The following is a 20,381-nucleotide window of genomic DNA, read 5'->3' on the forward strand; positions in this document are numbered from 1 at the left end:
CCAGCCTGGCAATACCAAGGATGTTGCCTGAGAGCTTCTGTGTGCCCAGCGGGGGCTCCCCCATTGTTCCTCCAGAGAGAGGTCCTCTTAATCTCTGAGGATGCCAGTGTGGTGTATTCAGGAAGATAGGATGCTTAGGGAGCATCGATGAATCCCTGAAACCATGATCACTGTTTCCACGAGAGGAGTGCAATAAAATGTGCCAGAGAGTCAGGAAAACAGGGACTGGGTTTTCACTCAGAGATAGCCTATTTTGGCTTACCTGCCAAAGGAAGATGATGGATGATGGTCATTAAAACCTGGTCTGTAGTTTGGAACATGGGCTACATGACAGGTAACCTGATCGGAGGAATATGGGGTATCTCCCAGGATTCCTAACTCTGGATTGGAGGGAGGTGTTCACCAAAGCAGGCAGAGAGGTTCAAAAGGTGAAATTTTCCTTTGTTCTTGGTTCAGATACTTTGCCCGGATGCTGTAATCTATGCCGGGACTGAAACTCCTCCGCAAAGGAGCAGTAGGGAGTTGGGGGTGAGTGGGTAACTATCTTATATTTTATTTATTTATTAGATTTTTATTCCGACCCTCCCCTACCAGGGCTGGGGCTGGGGTGGCTCACATCCAGTACAACAACACAGTAATTTAAGTTATAGTTAAAACAGTAGCATCATAGCACACAATAAATTTCCATTAAAATCTCTAATAAGATCTAAAATCTCTAATAAGGTCTAAACCTTGTGGTCTCTTCCAACCTTGTGTGATTTTGTGGTTTGTGATTTTGTAAACATTACAAATTAAGCAGAGTCCATGGTGCCAGTCACCAGCGCACTTTTTACAACACTGTCAGGAGAGAAAGGCAGGCAGGCAAGATGAAACAGAAAATAAAACACAGAACAAGAAGACGAATTTATTTTTTATATGCCAACTTTCTCTACCACTTAAGGAAGAATCAAACCGGCTTGCAGTCACCTTCCCTTCCCCTCCCCACAACAGACACCCGGTGAGGTAGGTGGGGCTGAGAGAGCTCTAAGAGAGTTGTGACTAGCCCAAGGTCACCCAGCTGGCTTCATGTGTAGGAGTGGGGAAACCAACATGGTTCACCAGATTAGAGCCCGTCACTCATGTGGAGGAGTGGGGTATCAAATCCAGTTCTCCAGAGTCTGGTAGCTGGAGGGACTCCAGCCGACCCTCCCTGACACATCCCTGGAAGAGCCTCCATCTTCTCCTCCTGGTCTTCTGGATTGGACCACAAGTGTCCAGGGAGGAGGCACGCAAGGTTGCAGTGGTCAGAAGAGGGGGTTCTGGGGGGACCTCGGGGCTGAAAGGCCAAGAGATGAAGGCGACCTGAGCCCTGCCCAAGATGGGGTCTGGTTGTGCCCCCCCAAAAAAAGAAAGAGATTCCAAGGCCGGCTGAACATCTGAGTCCTAAACAGATCAGACCAACTGCGCTGCCCCACTTGAGGGAAGAGGTAGAGTGTGGGGGGAATCATTCACACGCACACTCACTTTCCTCTGCCTTCTCTTTTTGCCTTCTCAGCAAAAACAAAACAAAACACATGTTCCCAAAGGCAAGCAGCTGCTGGTGCTTCTGCCTGGGGACTGATGATGCTGCTGCTGCCTCAGAATGAATTCTCATTGATGCTCCTTTGGTCTCCGCCCTGGTCCACTCCCAAGGACTTCAGAGGCGAAAGTAATTTCCCTCGCTTGCAATGAACAGACAAAGCTTCCATCAAGGGCTGCATGTGGGTTTTCTGTGGGGTAGCCATGGGTTCTGGACAGATCCTGCCAGCAACTTTCCTCCTGATGGGGCTTCTGGTTCCCTCCATGGTGAATGGAATGGAAGGAAGAACCAAGACCCCTGGTAAGCAGAGCCGCTGGGAGAATGGATGAAAGATTGGGGGGAAGGGCCTTGGTATCCCACTGCTATTACTGCTTTATGTATTTACTCCATTTCTACTCTGCCTTTCTCTCCAATGGAGTCCCAAAACAGCTTACAGCATTTTCCTGCCCTCCATTTCATCCTCACAACAGCCCAGTGAAGTAGTTTAGACCAATGAGAAGTGGCTTACATCCCCCCCCCACCACCACATACACAATAGGGTTGGCCCTCAGAGTGGCTGGTTTTGTGCCCCTGTTCTGTTTCTGCCACCTACTCAAACCTGGCAGGAAACAGCAGGAAACCTGATCGTAGAGCATTTTCTCACACATGGCCATTCCGATAGGGATTTACGTTTTTTTGTTCTATGGCTGTATCGCTCTAAGCAAACTTTTGATAATGTTATGAACAAAAGGGAGGGGGAGTTAATATTTCCCCATGGTCTATCAAAGTAGTAAAAGGATGCTCCCCCCCTTCATTTACATGTATGATGATAGAATATTTGTCTGAGTGGTTGGTTACACATGCAGAACAAAAGTTACAACTCCCCCCACCCCATAAGATTTAATTACATATTAAACATTGTTCAGGCAGTGGGTTGTTGTTCTTATTGTGGGGAGTCCAAGAAGTCTTTGTAATGCCCCTTTGCTACTGTATACATTAAGCTTCATGTTGTATGACAAATGACACAATCTTTTTTAAAAAATACATCAGCAAAATCAATCCCGGTGGTCCCAGGACTTCTCATCCAGCACCACTACATAACCCAGGTTGTCCTTGCTTTTGTGCTAGCTAAAGGTACAAGTGGACCCTGACCCGAATGGCCCAGATTAGCCTGATCTCAGAAGCTAAGCAGAGTCAGCCCTGGTTAGTACTTGGATGGGAGGCCATCCAGGAAGTCCAGGGTCTCTGTGCAGGGGGCAGGCCATGGCCAGCCACCTCCAAATGTCTCTTACCTGCTTGAAACCCCTACTGGGTTGCCATAAGTCGGCTGATACGTCATGGCACTTTACACACACAGAGATACAAGTGAGAGCCAGCATGGTGTAGTGATTAAGAGCAAAGGACTCTAATCTGGAATACCGGGTTCGATTCCCCACTCCTCCACATGACGTCTGCTGGAACTCTCTCAGCCCACAGGCAGGCAGGCAGTGGCAAACCACCCCCCCTGAACGTCTCTTGCCTTGAAAACCCCACAGGGTGGCCATAAATTAGCTACGACTTGAGGGCAAAGACACAGACACACACATACAGAAAGGTACCATGGTAAACTGAAATAGACTTCTTACTGATTTACTTACTACGGATCTATTGTGACATGATGTTTCTGTGAACTACAGCCCACTTCACCAAATGTGAGAAGCGATTCCTAGATGGGGTACCCATGTGTATGTGTGTGTGTGTGTGTTAAGTGCCGTCAAGTCGCTTCCGACTCATGGTGACCCTATGAATGAAAGTCCTCCAAAATGTCCTATCTTTGACAGCCTTGCTCAGCCTTGCAAATTGAAGGCCTTGGCTTCCTTTATTGAGTCCATCCATCTCTTGTTGGGTCTTCCTCTTTTCCTGCTGCCCTCAACTTTTCCTATCATGACGGTCTTTTCCAGTGACTCTTGTCGTCTCATGACGTGACCAAAATACGACAGCCTCAGTTTAGTCATTTGAGCTTCTAGGGTCAGTTCAGGCTTGATTTGATCTAGAACCCACTGATTTGTTTTTTTGGCAGTCCAGGGTATCCGTAACCCTCTCCTCCAACACCACATTTCAAAGGAATCTATTTTCTTCCTATCAGCTTTCTTCACTGTCCAGCTTCCACACCCATACATAGTAATAGGGAATACGATAGTAATAGGGAATACGCGTTTGTGCATGTGTACAAATATAAAATGCAAAACTAGGCACGAGGTTTGGATCAGGGTGATGGATGGCGGGGGAGGGAGGCAGGTGGAATCTTTTTCCGGGGGGCCCAGGTGGGTGGCATCCAGAGGGGGTGGAGGGGGGGCGAGGAGCACGGGGGGCAGCCCTTCACCGCCTCTCTCCTTCCCCGCAGCCTCCCGCTTCGTGGTGCAGGACGTGCACGAGTGCCACTTCGCCAACGGGACGGCGGGCGAGGTGCGCTACGTGATGCGGGAGATCTGGGGCGGGCAGGAGTGCTGGCGCTTCGACAGCCGCCTCGGGCACTTCGTGGCCCTCGCCCCGCTCTGCCAGCCGGACGCCGAGAGCCTCAACCGCGACCCCCGGGAGCTGGCCTTCCGCCGGGCACAGGGGGACCGCCTCTGCCGCGCCAACTACGCGCTCTTCGGGGGGCTCTTCACCGGCAGGAAGGGTGAGCGGAGGGGGGGGCGCCCTTTCTGGGAGGGAGGGCAGGCAGTGTCAAGATTACAAGTCTGTCAGATAGTTTGACAGGTGCAGGATAGATCAGTGAGATCTAAGGATGATGTAATCAGCCTGGAAAGTACCTGGGGAGCTAGAGAAAGCTGGCCTGATCCAGTTAGAGCCAGGTGGCTGATGCAATGCAGTAGCAATACCAGGATAATTGGATATCTTCTGTGATTGGTGGCTGAGTCCACCAGGTGTATATAATGAAGTGAAACCGCAGTTCTATGCGGGATGTTATGAGCGGAGAGTGTGAAAGGAGTATCTGTATATATTTCTGCACTGTACAAATAAACTACACTTTTCTATGTGGCCGTGGACTTTCTGATGGGTATCCTGGACAAGACTGCTAATCCGCTTGGCTTCCGCATCAGGCAGGAGGAGGGAAAGGAGCTGGGGGGGCGGAGGGGCTGCGGGGGGCTTCCCCCCCCGTCTCCCCCCCTTCAGCGGCTCCTGGCTGGGGCGAGGCTTTGAAGTGGGGAGAAGGAAGGGGGGGGCTTGCAAGATGGCATGTAGACAAAACTTGGGGGCTGCTGCAGCTCTCCACGAGTTAAACTCATTTTGATCTTTTAAACGGGTTTAAGGTCTGTCATTTGCAGCCGTTTTCTCTTAAGTGGAGGCTCAGTATTATTATTTCCAACTCAGTATCGACTGTGGCTTCTTGGGCTTCCCCTGGGGAGATGAATCAGAAGGGCCATGAAGGCCGATTCAAGCCTTCCTTTCAAACAGTAAGCTGCTCGACTCCCTTACAGTATTGAATTAGCTGACGTTAAAATTTTATGAGGTCTTTTCAGCCATCAAGCTGTGCTGCTAACAAGGCCGGCTGATTTACTACTCTCCCCCTAACTGCTGTAAAGTTAAATAATCCGTATAAAAAAGCGTGCGCATGATCCAGAGGATTTATTTACACCTCCTGCCTGTAAGCAGAAGAAAACTGAGGATTATTTTGCACCAGAAAATGATATAGTGTTCAATGTTTCTCCTACAAACATACGCCCTCCGCTAATTGATTCATCTAATCGACCGGACAACCTTAGCTCATTGCAAGCAGCAAATAGCACTAAGGAAAGCCAACAATGCTCTAAAAGAGCTCTCTATATTGACAGCTAAAACAGCCACAGCAATCCACATCCAAGTTACATTACTGTAATGTGCTAGAATTATAGAATCATCAAGTTGGAAGGGACCACCAGGGTCATCTAGTCCAACCCCCTGCACAATGCAGGAAATTCACAGCTACCTCCCCCCCACACACACACACACCACCAGTGACCCCTATTCCATGCCCAGAAGATGGCCAAGATGCCCTCCCTCTTATAGAATCAACATTGCTGACAGGTGGACATCCAGTCTCTGCTTAAAAACCTCCAGGGAAGGAGAGCTCACCACCTCCCGAGGAAGCCTGCTCCACCGAGGAACTGCTCTAACAGTTAGATAATTCTTCCTAATGTCTAGATGGAAACTCTCATGCTAGTGGCAACGCTCCTTGCTTGGTCAGCTTGTTTCATGCAGACTGTTGTGGTTGTGCCGTGTCAAACTCTCTCATTTATCAGCACCGCGGGCATCCTTCTCTGCCTTTATTATTTATTATATTTCTAACCCTCCCTCCCTGGTCGAAACCAAACTTTGAGCCTCTCCATTTTCTCAGCACCTATCAACATGTTTTGGGATTCCAAAAACCCTATTCTCAGGCTGGGGTTTGAGGAATGGTACCTCTGTAGAGCTTGACTGTGATCACAAACAGTTCCGGAGGTCCTTTATACAGACAGGGAACTGTTCTGTGGGGTCTGGTTTGGTCACCTTCCTTCCTTACGGAACTCGAGGTGGCTTACAAACATAGATGAAACCATCAAATAAAATACATTAAGACATAAAAGCCAAATTTAAAACTCAAGACTGTTACTTAACCAAATGCTGTCCTGAATAAAACCATCTTCAGCTGTCTCCTAAAGACCAACAGCGAGGGGGCACCTCTGCATTATTCCCATTGAATTCAGAGCTTTTCACAGCTTTTTGTGAGTTATTTCAGTTCCCAAAGCATCTTTTCAAGATATAAGAGTTTAAAGTTTTTGCCAAATGTAAAAAGCACATGACCAACATATCTTTGGAGAGTAGATGGCCCTGCAGGATTACTTCTCAAACAGTGGCAGCCTAATGTCTCTTTTTAACCCTTCTCAGTCCCATATTTTTGATTTTACATTAGAAATATATCAGCTGCAGACGTGAGAGTGTCTTCCTCTTCTGAAAAAAATGAGCTGTGGCTCACAAAAGCTCATACCCTGCCTAAATTTTTGTTAGTCTTTAAGGTGCTACTGGACTCTTGCTCTTTTCTACTGCTATTGATGTACTAAAATGGCTACCCATCGTGATCTTCCTCTTCTCAGTTGGTCTGTGCTTTTCTGGTTTTCCCGAATCTCTGAAATTTCCCTCCTTCCCCCCCCTCCAGTTCAGCCCACAGTGAGAATCTCCCACACCAAGACTGAGCCCCCTGGCCACCACAGCCTCCTTATCTGCACCGCGGCAGGATATTACCCCTCGGAGATTAATATCAAGTGGCTGAAGAACGGGCAGGAGCAGACGGAGGGGGTCGGATACTCAGAAAAGTTCCAGAACGGAGACTGGACCTTCCAGGACCAGGTGATGCTGGAGACGGTGCCCAAGCGGGGGGACGTCTACGCCTGCCAGGTGGAGCACAGCAGCGTGACGGAGCCCATCACCGTGCGGTGGGGTAAGAGGCTCGAGGGCTTCCTCCTTCCTCCTCTTTCCTGTGGACACACAATCACGCAAAGTGGACAGGAGCTCCAAGACCCTGCAGAAACTCTGACAAGCACAGAGTTTTTGCTGACCCAACAGATGCATCCCGGGGAGGATTCTGGCTGGATGGTGTGACGTCAGATCTGGTTCTGATCCTGCAAAAAAAAAAAAAAAATCTTACATATTTGGCAAGCAAGATGGAAGCAAAGGAGGGGGGGATATGATGGAAGATTTTGGAGGTGTCCCTCAATCCTTGTGGCATATACTTGCTGTTCACCAGGGATTCCTTACCTGGATTTGTATAGAATCATAGAATCACAGAGCTGGAAGGGATCACCAGGGTCATCTAGTCCAACTCCCTGCACAATGCAGGAAATTTACAACCACCTCCCCCCCGCACCCCAGTGACCCCCCACTCCATGCCCAGAAGATGGCCAAAAGAACATCCCTCTAGGATCCCTGGCCAATCTGGCCTGGAGGAAAATTGCTTCCTGACCCCAAAGTGGCGGACATTTCCCTGGGCATGTAAGAAAGGGCCACGAGAGCCAAACACTGACGCAACCCTTCTTGCCCTCATAGAATCATAGAGTTGGAAGGGACCACCAGGGTCATCAAGTCCAACCCCCTGCACAATGCAGGAAATTCACAACTACCTCCCCCTCCCCACACCCCTAGTGACCAGAAGACGGCCAAGATGCCCTCCCTCTCATGGATCTAAGTTCACAGAATCAGAATTGTTGACAAATGGCCATCTAGCCTCTGCTATTCTCTGCTATTCTCACATCATTCTGAAAACTGCTTGTGATCCCTGAAAACCAAACAATAAAACCTCTTAAGGCTCTCCTCTCCTTTCTGGGAGGTTCATAATGGCTGAGAAATGTGCCTTATTTGAAGAAGGGGATGTTCTGCAGCCACGTGACCTTAGGCAGATCATGAGAGGGAGGGCATCTTGGCCATTTTCTGGGCATGGAACAGGGGTCACTGGGTGTGTGTGTGTGGGGTATTTCCTGCATTGTGCAGGGGGATTGGACTAGATGACCCTGGTGGTCCCTTCCAACTCTGTGATTCTATGTATCAACAGGCAATATGGAACTGGTCCAAAAACCTCTTAAAACTCTGCGAAGTATTGCTTTGTCTCAGTTTTGAATAGGAAGTCTCATGGCTCTCTGGCCATTTCCCCTAAATAAATTATTCTTTGTTGGAGTTACATCTGGACATCTTCCGTTTTACCATTTTTTGCTTCACTTTGGTAGTGGAAACTTAGGTTGCCAGCCTCCAGGTGGGGCCTGGAGATCCCTGAGAATTACAACTGATGTCCAGACTGCAGAGATAATTTCCTCTGGAGTAGATGGCAGCTTTGGGAGGTGGAGTCTGTGGCATTCTGCCCTGCTGAAGACCCCTCCCCAAACTCCACCCCAGGCTCCACCCCCCAAATCTCCAGGAATTTCCCAGCTGAGAGTTGGCAACTCTAGTGGAAACACAAATGCTCTGGGGAATGGTGTCCCTCTTCTCCACTCCCTGGGGGAGGGGGGTGCAGGATCCGAGTGGGAATCTAACCATGCTGACCTCACAGCTCATGCCTTTGCATAGCAAACAGACTGAATCCCCCTTGCGAAATCTAGAGTCTGATTGGCCCTGAGCCATGTTTTCACGGGACCTGTCTTCTTTCTCCACAGAGCCACAGTCATCACACTCTGCCAAGACCAAAGTGTTGACGGGGGCCGTGGGGGCCGTGCTGGGGGTGGCCTTTGGGGCTGCCGGACTCTGCCTCTACCTGAGGGCTAGGAATGGTAAGAGGGTGGGAGGGGATGACTGGTGAGGGAGGAACAAAGCAGGGAGGGTTGGAAAGGTTCTGGGGGGCTGCAAACCCCCCCTCCCACCTCCCAGGACTCTTTCAGCTTCTGATGGACCCCCTCCCTCATTAAGACTAAGAGACCTGAGCCTAAGGGGACGGTGGTGGTGGTTGTCAGTATTATTTTTCTTCCCCCGGCTGTTCTGGTTTGGGTTCTGCATACCAAGCTGGTCTCCTACTAGGGTTGCCAGCATGATGCCCTTCAATAGATCTATGGTGCGGCCTCATTTGAAATACTGTGTAGAGTTCTGGCTGACGTATCTCAAGAAGGACATGACAGAGCTGGGGGGGCAACTAAGATGATTCAGGGGGGCTGGAGCGCCTCTCCAATGAGGAAAGGCTGAAGAGTTTGGGGCTTTTCAGTTTAGAAAAGAGATGACCAAGGGGGGGTCATGATAGAGGTTTATAAAATTATGCACCGGGTGGAGAGAGTAGACAAAGGTAACTTTTCTTCCTCTTCCCAAATACTGGAACTAAGGGGCATCCAGTGAGGATGATGGACAGTAGATTCAGGACAGAAAAAAGTGGTTAGAATGTGGGATTCGCTGCCAGAGGATGTGGTGGTGGCCATAGGCACAAACAGCTTTAAAAGGATCGGACAGATTCATGGAGGATCAGTGGCTCCTAGCCACCATGACTAAAGAGAACCTCCATGTTCAGAGGCAGTCAACCCCTAAATCCCAGTGCCAGGAGGCAACCTGAGGGGAAGGCCTCAGCATCTATGCCCTGTTGCTGGCCCTCCAGCGGAACTGGGTGGCCATTGTGTGAGACAGGATGCTGGACTAGATGGACCCTCAGTGGTCTGATCCAGCAGGGCTCTTCTGATGTTCTTGTGGGGTGGGGCAGTACGTAGCATAGAAATCAAGACCCCTTCAAGGGCTTTGACTGTGTGTGTCTCTCCCTCTCTTTCTCCGTAGTGGCTCCCACCATACCTGCTGCAGGTAAGGATCTCCGTACATCTCCCTCAATAATGTTATTTGTTTTTAATTTGGTCTGGTATGAAGGAACTCCCTGAAGTTTAAACTGGTTGTACAAAGCCAGTGAGACTTTGCACAGACTTGTGAGTGTTGCCAATGCTTCACATATGGTATCTCTGTCATCCTTCCAGCAGCCCTGTGAGGTAGGCCAGTGATGTTACCCCCTGCACTGTAGATGGAAGATGCGGGTGAGAGTCTTCACTGAGGCTGCATTGTGAGCTCATATCATTAAAAGTGCATTGACCTATATAGGGTTTATTGTTTTAACTGCCAGCATATGGTGCTTTTACTTAAACGCTAAGAAGGTATATTGGTCAAATGGAGGAGGCCCATAAAATGTCTGGTTTGGTAGGGACTGTGGGTGGGAATCTTATCAGATTGCCCAGTTGGTTCGTTTTGGTTTATGTCCTGTTTATTTATTTGTTTTCTACCGCATCTAATGATTCTCTCTCTCCCCCACCCCTTTCCTGACAGGGCTCCTTAGTTAGTCCAGATGGCTCCAGGTCCCACCAGTGGAAATTCAGTTTCTTCTACAGATCCCCCCTCCCAAATAATCTGTGTTCAGGCAGCGTTTTTGAATGACTGCTGCTAAAACTGCTGTTGGGTACTGCTGGGATTGCTGGAAAGTTCACGATTTGGCAAGATCACCCGCTTACAACAGCTGCTGAAAATAGGCTACAAAAAGAGACACTGATGACTAACTGGAGGGACTTTTTCCAGTTGGGATTTTGTCTAATTAAAAAGAATACTTTAAAGAGATTTGTCTGTGTGAGTTTTAGCGGATTCCGTTAGTCAAGGTCTGGAAGCCTCTCAGCTTAGATTTTATCATACCCCTCCTGCCTGGGAAGAAGAGCTCCTTCCGGACTACGTGGAAGGTGCTGGATGAAGGAGGAGGTTAGGAAGGGTTAAAAGTATGGAAGATAACACACCACGCTCATCCTGGGAATCTTTTTAATTGCACAGTTGGGGGCAGGAAGAAACACACACACACACCCAGCCTTTCGTGGAAAGAGTCCTTTGTCAAAGAACCAGAAGCTCTCACACATACACACACACAAAATGCTTCCTCTTTGCCAGGAGCACCCGCTTGGCACCTGACTGAACGCAGCAGAAGTTCTCAGGTTTCGCTTCCCTACACTACGCACCCCCCCCCCCTGCAAGCCAAGCCCAACATTCGGGAAACTAGAAAAATTGTGGCCAGCGTGCAGCAAACCCAAACTTCTTCCTAAATCTACTTTGGCATTAAGATCGTTTTGATTTGCATCCCGCCCTCACTCCCTGACCAAGAGCCAGGCTCGTCTCTAAACTGAACCCAAACCCTAACCAAAACCCAAATAAAAATTCTGGCTAAAATGGCAAGCTTATCCAGAGCCAGGGATGACATAAGGTCGAACCGAACTACAACGAAGAACAAAGAACAGGAATGGAGAAAGTAACGATCAAACAACAAGGCAAAGCTAGGAGTCATCCTCTCCAACTAGCGGCAAGAACTGAGGGAAGATGGTTGCTTCCCTCACAGGGTGCCACCTCTGGCGCTGGAGGGAGTGGAGAGCCCTTTTCGGTTCTAGGAAGACAGAAAGTTCTTTCCCAGCTGGCCGGTGCCTGTACAGTCACATCTGGGCCTTTACAGGTTCCAGGACCCATTCAGTCAGGAAAACAGGCCTGCAATGATCCAGAGAGCACAGAGGAGCAAACGCTTCCAACACCGTCCGATCCTGAACTGCATTCAGATTGGAGGCCAAGTTGGAAGGGATCTGGGAGGTTTCAGCCCCCGGCCTCCCGCAAAGAATCTTGCTAAAATGTCACAGCAGGCTGCAGACGTGCCATCATTGGCTGGAGCAAGGGTCGGCATTAAATGCCTTTGAACTATTTCTTTTAAAAGCTCCAGTGAAAACGAGTTTGAAGATTCCTAGTGATTAGAATGCCAGACTAGGATCTTGGGGTACAAATCCCCACTCTGCCACAGAAGGCAGCTGGCTCACTTTGGCCCATTCAAGCACTCCCAGCCAGACCTACCTCACAGGGTTGTTGTGAGAATAAAAAGTAGGGGACGGGAGAACAACATAAGCTGTTTTATGCTGGAGAGAAGGGCAGCGCAGACACAGAGGGTGGGAAATATAGCGTGGATATTTGCAAAGGAAACTAAGGTTGTCTGTTTGTGGCAGGCATAGCTCATTGGAAAACAGTGGTAGGCATTGCAAAGCTGGCTGCCAGACCCAAGACTATTATGGGACTTGCAAAGCCAAAGATGAAGGGAATCATCTTTGGTTATTTCAAGGTCCCTCCTATATTTTTGGTTCTGCAATATCCATGCTGTAAAACAAAGCAATAACACTCAGCAGCATTTGGACAATACAAAGATCCAATTTATTTCTTTTTCAGAAAAGTGATCATATGGAAATGTTGGGGAGGGGGTATTGCCATGGGGAGGCCTCGCCCAGAACATAGTTATATAGCAAAATCGCTTTCCAAGAGCCTCCCCAACCCTGATCATTGAAGAGCTTGGCCTGAGTGCTGGGGTGGTTTGCTCTAGACGAGGAAGCTATGGCTTCATGCTGTAGACTGCTGAAGGGGTCCTCCTTCCCAGGACCCAAATCCAGTATTGTGGGATGGGAGTTGTTGGGCTCACGGTGAGCACAGAATCTTCCGAGCACAGTTTTCTGGTGGCTTCACCGCCTGTCCATCCCTGGATAGATCATGTCCACTCCCTCGCTGAAAGTGACCTCCTGAGATCTCTCCAGGGTTGCTTCCTTTTCTACTGGCCCCGCACTTAATTGCTTAATTGCTTAACAGTCGAGAAATTGAGCAGACGGGTGGACTTTCCACCATCACTTTTTCTGCTTGCCAAGAAATGGAAACTACTCAGGCCATTAATGGTCAGGAAAGAGAATGGGGTCTCACTTACTCATAGGAGAAATTGAAAGGATTTCTGTGGGTCCATTGGGGCTGGAGCTAGCTGCCCTTTGGGGTCTGTCTTTGGGTGCACTGCTTTGGGGGGAAACTCTGACCCCTTCCTGGGCGACCAGTTGGTGGGGCCCCTTCAGGGCCATTCCAGTGTGGGCCCCATATTGGTGGGAGGGGCCACATCGACCAGGAGATCAGGAAAGTGTCCCCCTCATTTCTCCCTCCGAGAAGAAAGGCTTCGCCAAGAAAGCAGCAGTGACGTATGCAGTTTGGGAAAGAGGCAGGCGTAGATCTTGACAGGAAAGGAGTGGCACATCCATCCTAGATTACCTGGAAGGCAAGGAGAACAAGGCAGGTGAGAACACAGCTGGCTGGTCATTCTCCAAAGAAGAGCCCTCCAGAGCATCTCACACAGCCAGACCCCCTAGAACATAAAAACATAAGCCCTTCTGGATCAGACCAAAGCCCATCAAGTCCAGTATCAGAGGAGCAAGCCTGTTATATTAGGTGCTGTGGAACACAGGCAGGATGGTGCTGCTGCAGTCGTCTTTGTTTGTGGGATTCCCAGAGGCACCTGTTTGGCCACTGTGTGAACAGACTGCTGGACTTGATGGGCCTTGGTCTGATCCAGTAGGGCCTTTCTTATGTTCTTATGTTCTTAAGTGTTTTAACCGCTCCTCATAGGGCAGTTGCTCCAGTCCCCCAGTCATTTTGGTTGCTCTTTTCTGCACCTTCTCAATCTCTGCAATATCCTTTTTTAGGTGTGGTGACCAGAACTGTACACAGTATTTCAACTGTGGTCTCACCATAGATTTGTACAAGGGCAGTATGATATCAGCAGTTTTATCCTCTATTCCTCATCTAATTATGGCCAGCATGGAATTTGCCTTTTTTACAGCAGCCGCACACTGGGTTGACATCTTCATTGAGCTATCCACTACCACCCCAAGATCCCTTTCTTCATCTGTCGCTGCCAGCACAGATCCCATCAGTGTATATGTGAAGTTGGGATTGTTTGCCCCAATATGCATCACTTCACACTTGCTCACATTGAATCTCATTTGCCATTTTAATGCCCATTCTTCCAGTATGTAGAGATCCTTTTGGGGCTCTTCACAGTCCGATTTTGTTTTAACCACCCTAAATAATTTGGTGTCATCTGCAAACTTGGCTACTTCGCTGTTCAACTCCAACTCCAGGTCATTGATGACCAGGTTGAAAAGCACCGGTCCCAACACAGACCCCTGAGAGACCCCACTGCTCACATCCCTCCATTGTGAGAACTGACCATTGATTCCTACTCTCTGCTTCCTGTTTTTCAGCCACCTCTCAATCCATAAGAGGACTTGCCTCTTATCCCATGACTTTGAAGTTTGCTTAGCAGTCTTTGGTGGGGGACTTTGTCAAAAGCCTTTTGGAAATCCAAATATACAATGTCCACAGGTTATTGACACTTTCAAAAAACTCCAATAGGTTAGTGAGACAGGACCTACCCTTACAGAGGCCACATTGGGTTTTGCTCAGCAGGCAAACATTGGGTTTTGCTCAGCAGCTTGACAATTCTATCTTTAATAATGCTTTCCATCAATTTACCTGGAACAGACGTTCAGCTAACCGGCCTGTAATTTCCTGGTTCCCCTCTGGAACCTTTTTAATAAATGGGTATTACATTGGCCATTCTCTAGTCCTCTGGGACAGAGGCTGATCAAAGGGACAATGTTACATGTCTTTGTTAGGAGTTCAGCAATTTCCCATTTGAGTTCTTGAAGAACTCTAGGATGAATACCATCTGGTCCCTGTGACTTGTTAGTTTGCAGGAGTGGCTTTTCAAGCTCCCCGCTCCGGAACACAGAGATGGTCTTTCCTGCTCCTCCCTTCCTGTCCACGCCCCTCACCTTCCTTTGGCACCCAGAAGCCACCAGGAGAGGAGCCCTCCCCCAGCCCCACCTGTGTGTCTCCCGCTCCAAGCTCTTCGGCTGCTACAGGTGGGACTCACATCGGCCTCCGGCGTAAGTTGGCCTCATTCATCTGCCGGCTCTTGATGGTGAAGACGATGCCCACAATGATGCCCATGATGCCCACGACCAGGCCCAGGCCACACACCATGTTCTCCGCTGTCTCCGGGAGGGGCTCATCCATGTCAGCATCTGAGAAAGGAAGGCGGGTTAGCAGAGGCAAAACCGGAAACATGATCCAGCGCGCCTCCCCTGGGATTTCTTTCCTTGGGATTCTTTAAGGGTATCGCTAAGAGTTCTGCTCCCAGCTTTGACCCAAAAACCCATCATGGAGACATTCAAGGGCAGCCGTCCCAGTTTCTCCTGTACATCTGGAGGTGTTACTGTGTCATTTTTCAGAGTAAGGCATGAGCAGTGTTAACTAGATCTGGGCCAGGGAAGGGGGCTTGGGCAGGATCAGACCAAAGGGTAGCAGGAGAGGAAGATTAAGGGGATGAACACATGGAAATCCCTTATCCTGAATCAGGCCCTCGGTCCATCATAATCCGTCATGTCTATTCTGACTGGCAGCGGCTCTCCAGAACTTTTACATCAACCAGAGGGGCGGCTTCACCTCTTGCATTTCTGCCTATCATAAAGAACATGAAATAGATGGGGCAGCCTTCCAAGGGGAGGCTGGACAGTGGGAGACTGCTGATATTGATGCAGAGGGGTTTGGTGTGTGTTTACAAAATGTATACCCCACCTTTTCGCCCTTGTCCGGGCCACCAAAGCTAACAGATTAAAAACATACACAATAAAAGCACATCTTAAAAACCATTAAAACCAACAACAAAAAACACATCATTACTCCACTCCCTGGTGAGGGGCTGGGCCAGCCCCCAGTGCTCCACTCGGCAGTAGTAGATGTCCTCGGCCTCAGGGATGAAGGTCAGGTAGGAGAACTTGCGGAAGGAATAGTCTGTGCTGGGGTAGAAGTCCGTCTCCTCCACCCGGTCCTTCACCTCCTGCCCATTCTTCAGCCAGGTCAGACTGATCACCGGGGGCGAGAACTCGTTCGCCAGGCAGACGAGCACGTTGGGCTCCCCCAGGGCCACCGGCATCTCCGGGTACACCGTCACCTTTGGGGGGACTAGAAGGGAGCGGTGTGAAACAAGTGTTTGTATTGCAGGGTCCAAGACCAAGGCCCCCTTGACAGTTCCCAAAGAGTCCCAGAATGAAACTTGCACTCACTAAAGAGGAAAGATGCCCCACAAAAGCCAGCGTGGTACAGTGGTTAAAAGCTGTGGACTCTAGTCTGGAGAACTGGGTTCGATTTCCCACTTCCCCATTTGCAGCTTACTGGGTGATCTTGGGCCAGTCACAGTTCTCTCCGGACTCTCTCAGCCCCACCTACCTCACAAGGGCCTGTTGTGGGGTGGGGGAGGTGATTGTAAGCCACTTTGAGACTCCTTTCTGTAGAGAAAAGCGAGGTATAAAAAACAACTTTTCTTCTTCTTCTCCTTAGCTGAACATTTCAGTGTGGGGAGGGGGCCTGTCTGGACCCACCTGGCACAAGATGGGCTCTAGAGGCCCACCAGCCCCACAGGAAGAGCAGCAACAGGCAGCCTCTTGTGGGGGGGATCTCTCAGGAGGATGGGAAGGGGAAATGACACTGGATGGGGGGTTGAGTTCTCTGGGAAAGTGGGGGGGAATGGGGGGATATGATCATTTGACAATCGGTAGAGGGGAGAATCGTCCCCTGTTTGAGCCATTAGTTGACCCTGACTGTTGAAAACCAGTGCGGTGTGTTAATTAATTAATTAATTCATTCATTCATTTATACTCCGACTTTCTCTCCAATGGTGGCCCAAAGTGGCTTACGTCGTTCTCCTCGCCTGCATTTTATTTTACCCTCACAACAACCCTGTGAGGCAGGTTAGGCTGAGAGATCTTGACTGGCCCAAGGTCACCCAGAGAGCTTCCATGATGTGAGTGGAGATTCGAACCTGGATCTTCCGGACGGTGTAGTGGTTAAAGTGTCAGACTAGGATCTGGGAGGCTCAGGTTTGAATCCCCCTTCTGCCAGGGAGGCTTGCAGGGTGACTTTGAATGAGTCAGCCTAACCTACCCCAAAGGGTTGTTGTGAGGGTAAAATGGAGGAGAATGATGCAAGCCACTTTGGATTCAAGTTGGTGAGGAAGGAAGGGCATAAAGTGGGCATAAACAAACTGGTTGGACCCTCGGAATGGATCCCAGGAGAGGGTCCCTCTTGAGGCAGGCTGGGAAGGTATCATGCCTTACAGCTACTTAGGAGCAGACTCAGGTCCGTAGGCGCATCTAAAACTAGACGGAAACCTGGCTGTCAGAACCGGATTCCCAACACGGGGAAATAAGAGGTCCTTCCTCAATTTGAGGCCGGGGAGGGCAGAGGGGGCAGGTGCCAGGCAGAGGGGGGGGGGCGTCTGAGAGGTACCGTTCAGGTTATATAATGGTCTCCCTGGTCTCTATATGGCTGTTTGTAATTATTTGTATAGGTGTGGCCAAAGTATGGCCATTTTATAATTGCCTTGTATTTTGTATTGGGTGTTGTAGAATCATAGAATTATAGAGTTGGAAGGGACCACCAGGGTCATCTAGTCCAACCCCTTGCACAATGCAGGAAATTAACAACTACCTCCCCCCACATCCCCAGTGACCCCAACCCTCCCCCCCATGCAGGATCCCACAATCAAAGCACTCCTGACAGATGGCCATCCAGCCTCTGCTTAAAGACCTCCAAAGACAGGGACTCCACCACTCTCCGAGGCAGCGCATCCCACCGTCGAACAGCCCTCACCATCAGGAAGATCTTCCTAATGTTCAGGTGGAGTCGCTTTTCTCTTAGTTTAAATCCATTCCTCCGTGTCCCAATCTCTGGAGCAACGGAGAACAAGCTGGTTCCCTCATCCACATGACAGCCCTTCAAATATTTAAACATGGCTACCATGTCTCCCCTCAACCTTCTCTTCTCCAAACTAAGCAAACCCAACTCCATAGGGCATCTGGATTCCAGACCTCTGACCATTCTGGTCGCCCTCCTCTGGACCCGCTCCAACTTGTCCACATCCTTCTTAAGTTGTGGAGCCCAAAACTGGACACAGGAGTCCAAGTGAGGTCTGACCAATGCAGAATAAAATGGTAGTATTACTTCCCTTGAAGTCCCATTTTTGTACGTGATGTTTTAGCTATTGTGCCAATAAATAAGGCTATGAATGAATGAAGATGAATGAATGAATGAAGATGAATGAATGAATGAATGAATGAAGATGAATGAATAAATGAATGAATGAATGAATGAATGAATGAATGAATGAAAGGTACCGTTCTGGGCCGGGGTGTGGTTGGAGAGGCGCATGAGGGTGTCCAGGTTGCGGCGGACCACGCCCAGGGCCCCCTGGGCCCCCTCGGCCTGGACGGCGGCGAACTGCTGGAAGCGGGGCAGCCGCCAGACGGCCTTCTGGCGCTGCGGGTCCACGTGGAAGACCTCGTCGCCGTTGACCTCGTACATGAACTCGCCGGGGCCCCCCGCCGCCGAGCTCCGGCCGCGCTGCGCGAAGACCACCACCGACGTCTCGTCCTCCGCTGTCCGGGCCAGGAGAGAGAGAGAGAGAGAGAGCCCGGCCGGGCGTGGGCCGGAGGGGGGCCGGGGCGGAGCTGCCCCCCTCGCCAGCTTGGGGGGAAATCCCTGGGGGTCTGGGGGCGGCGCCTGCCTGGGGAGGGGGGGTCCGCCCTCCAACGCAGCCCTTTCCTCCAGGGGAAGGGAGCCCTGCAGTCCGCGGCTGCGCTCCCGGGAGAACTCCAGCCCCCGCCTGGAGGCTGGCAACCTCCGCTCGGGGCTTGTGCTCTCCTCCCTCCCTGCGCGCGGGAGGAGGGATCCGGGATGTCTGCCCGAGGAAGGGGAGGCTGCGGAAGGCGCCCGCCCTCTCCTCCTCGGGGGCCAGGGGATCGGATCGAGGCCGGCTGCTTCCTTGGCAGCCGCCGCGGGGCAGGGACCTCCCTCGGGTCTCGTCCCAAGCGGCTTCCAGCGAGCTCTGCGATCCGGAGAGGGGGGCTCGCGCCCCGGAGGGCTCCGGTCCCCCCGAGGTTGCCCCCCCTCCAACTCCGGCAGCCCCAAGCCCCGAGGCGGAAGGCTCCAGCCAGCTTTCTTCGGGGGGCGATCCTCTGCACCCCCCCTCGGGAGGAAGGGCACTTCGTGGGGCGGGCGGGGGACGCAGGGAGCCCTTTCGGAACCGACCGTCGGAGGCATCGCCGCTGGGGGGGGGACTGGGGAGAAGACGGGCTGCCCCGCCGAGTGGGGTCCCCAGAACCGGACGCCCAGCCTGATTCCCGGTGCGTGTGCGGGGTGGGGACGGCGGCAGAGGGTCCGGCCCCTCTCTTCTACGGGGGGTTCCTTCCTCCCGCTCTCCTCTGCTTGGCGTTGACTGGCAAGGCGACATACAACTCTGGGGAAGAATCCCCCTTGGCAAAGGAGGGACCCTTTCCCCATTCCAGGCGACCCCACCTTGTTCCCCCGGTTGTTGACCCCCCCTCCCGAAAGTAAAGCCAGTCCCTCCAGCCGCCCATTGATTCCTCCTTTCAGATCCACCCCCTGCCCGGCTTCCCCCGTTGCCCCCCCCAAGGTACCTGGGGGGTGTCTCTTACCTGGCACCACCAGAAGCCCCCCCAGGAGGGGCAGCAGCAGCCACAGGTACTCCGCCAAGCCCCCCATTCCCACTGCCATCTCCGAGGCGGAGGCGCCCAGAGTGGAGGGAGACCCGGGCAGTAAAGGGGGGCAGCGGGGCAGGGGCGCCGCGCCGGATCGACTCCGGTTTCGGGGTGGGGGTCGCGGTGGAGGAGAGCTGGGCCAAGGCAGCCAATGAGAAAAGACCCGGGTGCTGACCTGTCTGTTGCCGGGTGGAAGAGCCCCAGGAAGCCGCCCCGGCGACTGATAAAAAACATCGCTTTAAAAGGGGTTTTGGATGCCACGGCTAAAAAATGGTTGGAAGACGTCTTCACAGCTAAAGGGGCCAAACAAAGTGCGAACAGTATTTTTTATAACGTTTTCAAACTCTTAATACATCGGTGGGAATACCTAGTGCGGTAACAGCCATAGACGGACACACGAAGCTGCTTCCTACTGAGTGGGACCCCTGGTGGTCCATAAAGGCTGGTCTTGCCTACTCAGACTGGCAGCAGCTCTCCAGGGCTCAGACAGAAAAGGGTCTTTCACCTCCACTGTGACCAGATGATCCTTTTTTACTCAGCAGATGCCGGGACCAAACCCGGGACCTTCTGCATGGAGAGCAGAGGCTCTTGCGCTGAGCCAAGGCCCTTCCTGCCACTGGAACTCCCTGCCACTGGAAGCCAAAAGCTGCCAGCTGGGCCCCGGCCCTAGGTGAAAAAGGCCAAGCAGCCTGGCTTTGCACATGGGTTGATGGGGAGAGCAACCCCCCGCACACACACATGTGCAGTGGCTCCTCGGGAATCTCCAAAGAGGCACATACCCCTCCCTCCTGGGATCTTAGAAATACCCCCAAAACCCTTCCAGCAGTTTCTGGTGCTGCTCAGAAGGGCCCCTCCTCCAGCTGGGGGTTCCTGATCGCAGCATTCTCCCCACCCCCCCAAGAAGAAGACATGAGGAAAGAACCACCTGTGGAAAGACACACCGGGAGGCCTCATGCTGCTCTGTCTGG

At 51.2% G+C, this 20,381-nt stretch overlaps 2 protein-coding genes across 2 annotated transcripts; one reads left to right on the forward strand and one right to left on the reverse strand.

The window, feature by feature from the left end:
- The first annotated feature begins 1,761 nt into the window (after positions 1-1,761).
- On the forward strand, positions 1,762-10,317 carry LOC130493261 (H-2 class II histocompatibility antigen, E-S beta chain-like). Its single transcript, XM_056866960.1, has 6 exons — positions 1,762-1,858; positions 3,921-4,196; positions 6,693-6,974; positions 8,677-8,790; positions 9,770-9,793; positions 10,304-10,317. Exons 1-6 carry the CDS (start codon positions 1,762-1,764, stop codon positions 10,315-10,317), a joined length of 807 nt encoding a protein of 268 aa, XP_056722938.1.
- Positions 10,318-14,725: 4,408 nt separating this feature from the next.
- LOC130480709 (mamu class II histocompatibility antigen, DR alpha chain-like) lies at positions 14,726-19,429 on the reverse strand. The gene is made up of 4 exons (XM_056853336.1): positions 19,351-19,429; positions 18,031-18,291; positions 15,539-15,820; positions 14,726-14,880 (listed from the first exon to the last, which is right to left on the reverse strand). Exons 1-4 carry the CDS (start codon positions 19,427-19,429, stop codon positions 14,726-14,728), a joined length of 777 nt encoding a protein of 258 aa, XP_056709314.1.
- Between the last annotated feature and the right edge of the window lie 952 nt (positions 19,430-20,381).

The sequence above is a fragment of the Euleptes europaea genome, chromosome 1 (assembly GCF_029931775.1).
Source record: "Euleptes europaea isolate rEulEur1 chromosome 1, rEulEur1.hap1, whole genome shotgun sequence".
Classification (NCBI taxonomy): domain Eukaryota; kingdom Metazoa; phylum Chordata; class Lepidosauria; order Squamata; family Sphaerodactylidae; genus Euleptes; species Euleptes europaea.

Coding starts and splice junctions, on each gene's coding strand:
- LOC130493261 (XM_056866960.1), top strand. CDS start 1,762: ATGGGTTCTGGACAGATCCTGCCAGCAACTTTCCTCCTGATGGGGCTT. Junction 1,859..3,920: donor AGGAAGAACCAAGACCCCTG/GTAAGCAGAGCC, acceptor CCTTCCCCGCAG/CCTCCCGCTTCGTGGTGCAG. Junction 8,791..9,769: donor CTACCTGAGGGCTAGGAATG/GTAAGAGGGTGG, acceptor CTTTCTCCGTAG/TGGCTCCCACCATACCTGCT.
- LOC130480709 (XM_056853336.1), bottom strand. CDS start 19,429: ATGGCAGTGGGAATGGGGGGCTTGGCGGAGTACCTGTGGCTGCTGCTG. Junction 18,292..19,350: donor GGGGCTTCTGGTGGTGCCAG/GTAAGAGACACC, acceptor TGGCCCGGACAG/CGGAGGACGAGACGTCGGTG. Junction 15,821..18,030: donor CCACACCCCGGCCCAGAACG/GTACCTTTCATT, acceptor GCTCCCTTCTAG/TCCCCCCAAAGGTGACGGTG.